General features: G+C 34.9%; 2 protein-coding genes across 2 annotated transcripts in view; one reads left to right on the top strand and one right to left on the bottom strand.

Annotated features, from left to right (window-relative positions):
• coro1a (coronin, actin binding protein, 1A) overlaps positions 1–2,991 on the top strand; it is a 13,336-nt gene extending 10,345 nt beyond the window's left edge. Inside the window, exons 8-11 of the mRNA XM_028455954.1 lie at positions 31–176; positions 1,127–1,184; positions 1,264–1,482; positions 2,786–2,991. Coding sequence (XP_028311755.1) covers positions 31–176; positions 1,127–1,184; positions 1,264–1,482; positions 2,786–2,878 — 516 coding nt within the window. The 3' untranslated portion in view covers positions 2,879–2,991. The remainder of the gene's footprint in view (positions 1–30; positions 177–1,126; positions 1,185–1,263; positions 1,483–2,785) is intronic.
• Positions 2,992–5,408: 2,417 nt separating this feature from the next.
• cldni (claudin i) lies at positions 5,409–9,959 on the bottom strand. The gene is made up of 3 exons (XM_028454401.1): positions 9,736–9,959; positions 7,523–7,655; positions 5,409–6,749 (listed from the first exon to the last, which is right to left on the bottom strand). The coding sequence occupies exons 2-3, from the start codon at positions 7,652–7,654 to the stop codon at positions 6,249–6,251; spliced, it is 633 nt and encodes a 210-aa protein (XP_028310202.1). The 5' UTR covers position 7,655; positions 9,736–9,959; the 3' UTR covers positions 5,409–6,248.
• Between the last annotated feature and the right edge of the window lie 708 nt (positions 9,960–10,667).

The following is a 10,667-nucleotide window of genomic DNA, read 5'->3' as shown; positions in this document are numbered from 1 at the left end:
CTCATCCTCACCATGCCGTCCTTGTCCCAGGGAGACAGCAGCATCCGGTACTTTGAGGTGACGGACGAGGCCCCCTACGTCCACTACCTGTCCATGTACAGCAGCAAGGAGAGCCAGAAGGGGATGGGCTACATGCCTAAGAGAGGACTGGAGGTCAACAAGTGTGAAATTGCCAGGTAGACACCACAGAAACACTGGTATAGAATTAACTATTCAGTAAAAAACCATGTCATTTCACCAATGGTCCACATACTTTGCTTTCAAACAATTCCTAAATTTATATTTTTCATGTTACTAGTGAAAAACAAAAACAATAAATAATAATAATAATAATAATAATAATAATAATAATAACACACAGAGACCAGCAACAATGGCCTCATTTTCAATATTTGCAAGTGGTGAAATAACCCAAAACGTTGGGGTCCAAAAAACCCAAAGTATATATATATATATATAAAATAAAACTTTTCTTATATATTCAGAGTTTTCATTCATTCCATATTATCCCATGTCAATAAATAAAGGCAGTAGCTATCCGTACATTTGCCGTATCAATATACCGACATTCTATCCGTACGCAGCGCCACTATTTGGTCAGTTTAGGTCACGTGATTAAGACTAAACCTAACCGTGAACCTAACCCTAAAAATTGTTGTGATATAGGGTTTTAACCTAACCCTAACCCTAAGACACTACGTACTTGTTCATCGGTAACCGTACCAACAGCACCGGAAGTTGTCCGTACGGCCACCGTACAAATAGACACTTTCATAAATATATATTTAATTTCCTAAACGGCTTACCATAATATATATATAAAAATATATGTATACACACACACATTATTACGCATCTATGATACTACTTTCTACATTGAAGCAATAAGCCCTTTAATCCATAAATCATTGACTAACTCTATGATAATAAAAAATAATATATATATACAGTATATATATATGTGTGTGTGTGTGTTTTGGGCTCAGCACTTTTGTTACATTATTGACAAGTTGTAACATTTGGGGTTTTATTACATTCTTTTTTATAACATTTTGGGTCGTTATTACATATCGGGCTCTAAAACACAACAAGGTTCACCCTCTATTATTATTATTTGTTGTTTCAGGTTCTACAAACTCCATGAGAGGAAATGTGAACCCATAGTGATGACGGTGCCTCGGAAGGTAAACTTTCCTCTGTTTTGTCCGTACGTGAGTTAAAAACACTTGTGTTTAACTCATATGTTCGTCTCCGGCTGTGAAGTCGGACCTGTTCCAGGAGGACCTGTACCCCGACACCATCGGACCAGAACCCTCAGTCGAGGCCGACGACTGGTTTCAGGGAAAAGACGGAAAACCGGTGCTGGTGTCTCTGAAGGACGGCTTCACGACAACGACCAAAACCAAAGAGTTCAAAGTGGTGAAGAGTCTGTTGAAAACCACCACGTCCTCTGGAGTGAGTCAGCCTGACGGAGGCAGCTCGGTGAGGCCCCCACAAAGTTCACACACGCACCGTCAGAGTGTTTTCACAAAAAACACAATGTCTGACAGCTAAAGATAGGGGAATGTTTACTTTTAGTCTAAAAATTAAACCTCAGCAACAGAAAGTAGACATTTTTATTCATCAGATTAAAAAAAACAGTTTGCAAAGTCATTACTGCAGAAAGAAATCCCCTTCAAAATAAAAGCACTACATCTTTCTTTCTTTCTTTCTTTCTTCTTACATTAAACAACCATAACTCACTGAAAACAGCCAATTTTGGATTCTGACCCACATATTGACAACCTCGGATCCAAACCAATCATTGTTGACTATTATTATTTTTCAGTAATATATTTTGTCAGTTTTAATTTTCTCTGTCCTTTTATGTAATTTTTAATCTCTATTTTAATTTTTAATATAATTTTCAGTTCATTTTTGCATACATTTTTTATATTAATATTTGAATTTATTTTTAACATTTAAATTATTTATTTTTAAGATTTACATTTTTATTTAATTTATTTAATATAAAATAATTATTAATTATTTTATTTTATTTTTAATTTCTTATTGTTAAAATAAAAAAGTTGCTTTTTTTTTTAATTTAATTTAATTTAATTTTTGATTTATTACTATTGACATTTTTGTGACCAAGAAAATGCTCTTGACCAACTGAAAATATTTCTGACTACATCACAAACGCTTCAAAAAAAGCTGTTGTTTTTTCAAATTAATCTCTATTTTATCTTTTAATATAATTTGCAGTTTATTTTTGTATCAAATTTTTACATTACGTTTTTTATTTCTTTTTATTTCATTTTTTATTTGTTACTATTAACATTTTCGTGCCCAACAAAATGCTCTTGACGCACACTTCAAATATTTATCTTTTATCTCTATTCTAATTTTTAATATTATTTTCAATGCATTTTTGTATTGAATTTTCTTTTTTCTTTTAAATTCTATTAAATTTTTATTTTATAAAACAAAATAAAATATTATATTCATTGTATAATATTGTATTGTAATATTAAAATATTCACATTATTGTGCCCAACAATTGACCAACCACTGAAAATATTTCTCCGACCCATGATCCGTACGTATGGTTTAGAATAGATCACCTCCGTTAACCCTAACCCTGACACAGTGAGACCACCTGAGCCTCACAGGACAGTACGTTCACTTCCTGACTGTAAATCTAAATAATCTGGAGGATTTAAACTCTTTAGTCTGTGTCATCCAATCAACCATGACCATGATCATTACTATAGGATAGGCTGATATAATGTTTGTCATCCAGGACGTCCAGTCGCTGAAGAAGGAGGTGAAGGACCTGAAGGCGGCCATGGAGGAGCTGACCAATCGTGTGCGAGAGTTGGAGAGCAAGAGTTAAAGAGTCAAAGAGTGAAATAGTGAACGGAAAGAATTAACCAGACCAGAGGGATTGTGGAGAGCAAACCAAACAGGCAGAGCTGGAAAACCCCTGTTTTATCATATGCTTTTATTTTGAAATAAATCCTTGTGTTTTCAAAGTAAATGGTTGACAATTTGTTTAAATATTCCCTCACAACTTCACCCCCTTCTTTTGATACATTTTCTTAAACATCTATACTTGAAAGAGGCTTTTATTTTGAAATTCCTTCTCCTAAACAAAACAGAAAAGTTTAGTTGGACGAATTTTTTTAAAGGTCCCATATCATGCTATTTTTCACCTCCATTTGTTCTAAGAACCACAAAAACTTAGTATTTGAGGTTTATTTTCCCAAACTCGCCTGTTTTCCAGAGTTTTAGCCTCTGAAATGTCACTTTCTGAACAACTGTACACAAACAGGCTCATTTGCATCCTACTTATGCATAATCATGAGTGGGCGTGTCTATAGACGGGACACTGACTTCCTCCTCCCCGCATGGTGACGTAGGGCCACAGGACGGCCCGCCCTCCTCCCACCACTCCATAGCTGAGCTCATGCTGCTTTATAAACACAAGACAGAGCGTGGGGGCGGGGCGTTCACCAGTACATACAGTACATAGACTGTAGAAAATACATACATAGCACTGCGCGAAGGACGCTGAAATGCTCACCTTTGTGGGTGTGTCTGTTTACATGTCAATCACGGCAGAGAGCTTCCTGGAGGCGTGGCTTCTCCAGCTCAGTGTCGCGTCAAATTCGTCATCAAAGTGGGAACGCGTCATCAAATTGTAGCGAGGTGTTTGGGCTCACCCTGCAGTAAGAAAGAAGCAAATCACCCTCTAACTAATGATTGAAGCCCTAATAACACTTTATGATGTTTAAAGCACAGAAAAATCCATTTAGCTTAACATGAGCCCTTTAATTCAAATGTATCAACATAATATCATATTTCATATAAACAAAAATTGGATGTGTGAACAAAGGTCAAATGAGCTTTTATTTTTGGTAGTTTTTTTTTTGTTTTTTTAACACAAAAAACACAAGATCAAAGGGGCTTTTATTTAGAAATTCCTTTTTTAAAACGCAAAGAACACACAAAGTTTGTTTGGACAAAATGTTATTGATTCATATTCATCAACATTGTACAAAAATACAAACACTAGTTATATTTTGTATAACTGAAACAGTCTCGTGAACGTTGATCAAAAATCAAAGTCCAAAATGAAAAACAAAAGTGACTAAAAATCCCATTTTTGGTCAAACGTAGCAGTTTAGAGACTTGTTTATTATCATTGCTTTTATGTTAAAGTTTAAACTTCATACTTCATCCAGCACCCAACATTTAAAACATTAATATAGTATTCAAAACTATGAGTTAATATCCTGTTTACTCTTTAAAAACCTTCCCCCGAACATTTATCTTATTATATACTTTTATTTTGAAATAAATCCTTGTGTTTCAAAATAAATGGTTGAAATTTTATTTAAATACCGCCTCACAACTTCACCCGCTTGTTTTAATGCATTTTCTTATACATCCATGTTTGAAATGCTTTTATTTTGAAATTCCTTTTGTTTCTTCTTTAAAACACAGAACGAACACACAGAAAAGTTTAGTTGGACCAAATGTTTATTAACTAATATTCATCAACATCATACAAAATTACAAACACTACAATATGACTAAATATTTTGTTTATTTAAAACAGTCAGATGCGTAAACATTGATCAAAGAGGCTTTTATTTTGATATTCCTTTTTTAAAACACAGAATAGTTTAGTTGGACCAAATTTTTATTTATCTAATATTCATTAATATCATACACAATTACAAACACTACAATATGACTAAATATTTTGTTTATTTAAAACAGTCGGACACGTAAACATTGATCAAAAACCAAAGTCGAAGATGTCCCATTTTCAGTTGAAATATTCTCATATATTGGTCAAATGTAGCAATTTAGAGGCTTGTTTATTACCATGTAAAGTTTAAACTGTGTCCTTTACCCAGCACCCAAGATTTAAAACATTAATATTGTATTTAAAACTAATAGTTAATATCCTATTTACACTTTCAAAACCTTCCCCCAAACTTTTAGCGACAAAAGTCTCGTGCACGTGTAACCTGATGACTGTCGCGTGTTGAGTGTTATCCAAAAATAATGAAAACAAGGAATGATTCAGTGCCTTTATGTACATGGTGACGGCGTAATGCAGTACCTCTACATGTCAGTAGGTGGCAGAAGGCTGAACACAAGCAGATTTAACAGTACAGTAAGAAAACGGGATCTGAAACACATTTTAATAAGAAAGCGTCTATTCGTACGGTTGCCGTATGGACAAATCCCGGTGCTATTTGTACGGTTGTGAAATACACGTACGTAGCATCTTAGGGTTAGCGTTAGGCTATAACCCTATTTAAATTTTTAGGGTTAGGGTTAGGTTTATTCTTAGTCACGTGACCTAAACTAGCCAATGACTGATCTTATCACATGACCTAAACTGGCCAATGAGGGGCAACCGTACGGATAGCCACTGCATTTGAATAACCACGTATATGTAAGACATAGAACTGTAACATTGGTTCCCCAATTTTACGTTTTATATTTTATTAAATTGTAATTGACAGTTTTTGTCAAATTTTCATACAAATTACAGTTACTAAGTCAATTATATGAACATACAGTTCAAATATGATTACAACTGCAAGATATTTTTAAATTACAGTTACAATTATAATTATGTCATAATTGTAAATAATTATCAATTAATTCAAAATAGGCGGCATTTGAGATTCTTGCTGGGGGGGCACAAAAAAAAAATAGAATTAAATATATAGATCCGAGCCAACCATAATGTGTGTAACATGTACAATAATGCAAAAATGATTAGTAACGATAGTAATGATTGGTCATATTGATAACAAAATGTGCGTCATTTAATGTTGTAAATTCATATTAAAATCAGGCCATTGGCCTCTTTCTGCTTCATTTTTGCTGCAGTACCATACATAAACTGCTGGGTGCAGTGTCGCTTCACTATTTACATTGTGAAGAAGAATTGCGCAACAGAAGAAGAACCAACCTAAAGTCTCAAAGGTTTGGCACTATTTCACTAAAAGCTTGTGCTCGTATTTTTAAAAGAGCAACAAATGAATTCATATATATTTTACAGTCACTGTTTTATGGCACTTAGAATATTTGTATATTAAGCACATTGTATTAAGAATCGTATTTTTGCGAATTAATTTGGGAAAACGGTAATGAAACCCCCACCACAAGCTCCGCGTTTAGATTGAGTCCGAATTGTTGGCGGTGCTAAATGTGTTTGATCCCTGAACGTTGGTCCTCTACACGTAGTTCTTGTTGGTTCCTGGGGGGTTGTTGCTGTAGTACTTGGCGGTTCCTCCCCCGCCCGACTTGGGTCTGCTGAAGCAGCAGAGGAGCCCCCCGCCCAGGAGCAGCAGCACACCGGCCCCCCAGCCCACAAAGATGCAGGCCCCCAGCTCCATCTTCCTGGAGGGGTCCACCAGAGGGTTGTTGAAGTCCCTGACGGTGATGTGGGCCGACCAGCTGACGGCGATGATGACCAGGAGGCCGGCCAGCAGCAGCCCCACCCCCGACACCAGGCTGATCTTGGGCTTGGCGTCCTCGTTCTGAACGCACGTGGTGAAGTCGGCGCCGCAGAAGAGCACGAGGAGGCCGAGGCAGGCGAACATGCAGCTGATGATGGTGAGGGCCCGGGCTGCCTGGAGGTCAGAGGGCAGCACCAGCAGGGAGTCGTAGTTCTTACACTGCTGTTGACCAGTGCTCTGCACCACACAGTTAGTCCATAGACCCTCCTGCCTGCTCTGCTCACACACACACACACACACACACACACACACACACGCACACATTAGGAATACGTTCATATTGTTATTTATTTATTTTCTTCCTTTCCATTTGTCATTTTAATGTTTCATTATCATTTAAAATTCACAATACATAATTTCTACTATTTTTATTCAGCATTTCTATATTGTTTATATCGTCATTTTCTATTTACCATTTATTTTGAATATTGTATACATTTTTAATTGATTATTTTCAAGTTTAAAAATAATTTAAATTATTATTATTATTATTATTATTATTATTATTATTGTTGCTGTTGTTATTCTTATTATGTGTCTGTCACGTTTTTTTTTGCTTTAGCATTTTAACATTTAACATTTACATTTACATTTAACATTTACATTTAACATTTAACATTTAACATTTAACATTTACATTTAACATTTAAATTTAACATTTAGATTTACAGTTACATTTAACATATAGATTTACATTTAACATTTAGATTTAACATTTACGATTTGATTCATTTTCATGTTTACACATTTTTAACAATGATAAAGAACACGTTTGATATGAATTTGTCTCAAATGAAAGGAAAATGAGCTAAATGTTGTTTTTGTATTTATTTATTTAATCACTCGTTATTTCTAAATTTGAATCGTGCTATTTAATTTTTCAGTGATTTTATAGTATTAACTGTATCGTTCTTTAACACTATCAGAGGCGTGTGTGTCCTTTGATGTTGGTTTAAACTGATTTCCAGTGTGTGTGTCTGTGTGTTTACCTGTGCAGTGACAATGTTGGAACCAGTGAAGGATGAAACCTTCCAGCGAGGAACAGCACAGCAGACGATGACTCCTACCAGACCCAGAACTCCAAGAGCTACGCACACAATCTGAACTCCCACGTTTCCCATCCTTAAAAAAAATACAAATTCATTGACTTTGTGACTGTTTTTAATCTATTTTCACATACTTTTATTTCAATGCAAGTTTCCTTCACTGTAGGCTGTAAAAGACAGAGATCGTCCTCTGCACGTGTTTATGTGTTTATGGGACTTAATTCTGCTCTGATTATGGGATGGCGAATGTAAAAACTCAGTCACTGTTTCATAGCCGACATATTTTGAACATTTAGCTGACTTTCCTCACATTTAGCTAATTTTTCTTTCATTTGAGACAGAATCGTGTAAAACAGCATGTTCTATATCATTGTTAAAGATGTGTACACACCAAAAATAAACCAAAATGTAAATGTTAACTATAAATATAAATCCATTCTATTTCTGAGCAGCTTGTTCCTGTCTTCAGGGTCGCGGGGCAAAACATAAATAAACAATAATAAATCTAAATGTAAAAGTTAAATATAAATGTAAAATGTAAATATACATTTAAATGTTAAATCGGTCGCCAAGTATAAATCTAAATGTTTAATCTAAATCTAAATCTTCAATTTAAATCAAAATGTTTAATCTAAATCTAAATCTTCAATTTAAATCTAAATGTTAAATTTATATGTAAATGTAAATCTAAATGTTAAATGTAAATCTAAATGTTAAATGTAAATCTAAATGTTAAATGTAAATCTAAATGTTAAATCTAAATGATAAATCTAAATTTTGAATCTAAATGTTAAATCTAAATGACAAATCTAAATGTTATATCTAAATATAAATGCTAAATCAGTCTCCAAGTGTACAGCTAAATGCTAGATATAGATATAAATGTAAAATCTAAATCTAATTGTTTAAACTAAATCTAAATGTTTGCCCCTCGTGATCGCCAGGCGCTGACCAGCCCCACTTTGTATAATTTAGAAACATTTAGCTTTATAATTTGCAACCAATTTAACATTTAAATTTGTATTTAATATTTAGATTTACATTTAACATTAACATTTACATTTAGATTTAACATTTAGATGTACACTTGGTGACCGATTTAACATTTAAATTTAGATTTATATTTAACATTTTTATTTAAATTTAACTTTTACATTTAGATTTATTTTTTTTTGTTTACACGTTTTAACAATGATATAGAACATACTTTTTTACACAAATTTGTCTCAAATAAAAGAAATGTGAGGAGGAAAGTGAGCTAAATGTAAAAATATGTTGACTATGAAACAGTGACCAGGTTTTTACCCCATACTCTGATCCATGGTTTAAAAAGCTCATGTGTTATTACTTCACTGTTACTGTTGATCTGTTGGGGTGTGTTTTACATGGCGACATTAACACACGCACACACACGCACACACACACACACACACATTCGTGCAGAAGATGTGGCTCAGGGCTACATCTTTAGAGCAAAGTCATGTCCTGACAGGCCCGGGCCTCTGAGCTCTTCACCTAGAACCGCTCCCTCAAAATCCCCATGTCTTCAATTGATAAAGAAAAATCTACAAACATGAGCCAGATACACACAAAAACTTGACTCAGAGGAAATAACATTTTTATTTGGATTTATTCCGAATGGGACCAAAATGTTTGTCCTTTTATGTTCAAAGTCAGATCAAAGCATTGATATATAAGATTATCATCCTCCTGCTCCTAAAAACTTCCTATTTTCTTCACAAAGATGTTGCTTTCTACTTTGTGTTCATGGAGTTGATTTTCAAAGTATCAAATGAGCCGAAAAAACCTCCTCAGGATGCAACACGAGGGTGGATTGAGTTAGAAAATGAACTCCAACGGGAACATTGGGAACATTAATTTTAGCTTAACTCATTAATTAGCCTTTGGAAGCAGATGAGGGATTGGAAATGAAAGCGGGTCAATTAATCTAATGATTTTGTAGCCAAGCGTTATAAGCTTCTTCTTCAAAATGACTCATACCTAACCTGAGTTTAAGTGGATGAACCCATTTTCAGATCTCACTGTTGGTGAAGTGGATTTTAATATTGCTGTCCCTTCATTTCTTGAAGTTTTTGCAAAATTAAATCATTTGTTGGTTATAAATGAGTAAGAAAATAAAAAATAAAGCCACTTACCTTGAGTGATAGTTGAAAGCTGGTTCTGGTTCTTTGTCTCTTGTCTTGATGACGGTGTGGCGGGTCTTGCTCAGGATGGGGGTATTTGTAGAGGAATGTCATGTGTAGGTGGGGCTCGCCTCATGTGCAGAAACCAAGAACCTCCAAACCAGACTGGACTTGTCCCAGACGTACGCTTCCCTCCCTTTTTCATTCTCCATCCAACTTGAAATCTGCAGTGAGGCCGAGGAGCGGATGGGGAAAACATCTGGAACACTTGCACACTCTAAACCAAACCAGTGATGGTGATGTTTCAAATCTGCTAGAATCGGTCATGTTCAGTCAAAACGCTGATGACTCATTTGATTGGTTTCTTTCTTTCGTCACAAACAACTCCCAGACATCCTCACCTGCTCATCCCAGGAACCCCCACCACCACCAACCACACACACACACACACACACACACGCGTCTGTCGAAACTGCGATGACAAATGTTTGGATCCATTTTTAGAAGATGAGGCAGAGAGCGTGATTTTACGTAAGATCATGATTTGGGTTTCAGCCAATATAGAAGAGCCGGAAAAAGTAGAGATTGGGAAGGAATTTGGGAAGTCTGACTTACTTACGTAGTGCTGTACTCTAGACCAGTCTTGGTCTTGTTGTCTCAGACTGAAAAGCATCTTACTCGGTCTTGTCTTGAAGTGTCTGAATTTTGGATTTTTTTGTCAAGACCAGTCAAGACCAGCACTGAATTCTGCTATTCTTCAACTTTACTAATGTGATAAGGTGGAGAAGAACTTGGTAAAATGAAAAACATCTTCGATTCATGCATTACCTTTTTTTTTTGACTGTCAAATATATTTTAAAGAAATTAAAACTAAAGAGAGAATGTTCTTTAACTGTTCAACATTGTCATTGTTTTTGAAATGGATTTACATGGTCTCGGTCTTG

Source organism: Gouania willdenowi, chromosome 8 (genome assembly GCF_900634775.1).
Source record: "Gouania willdenowi chromosome 8, fGouWil2.1, whole genome shotgun sequence".
In the NCBI taxonomy this organism is placed as follows: domain Eukaryota; kingdom Metazoa; phylum Chordata; class Actinopteri; order Blenniiformes; family Gobiesocidae; genus Gouania; species Gouania willdenowi.
Note: the sequence above shows the minus strand (reverse complement) of the source record. Positions and strands in the feature narration are given on the sequence as shown.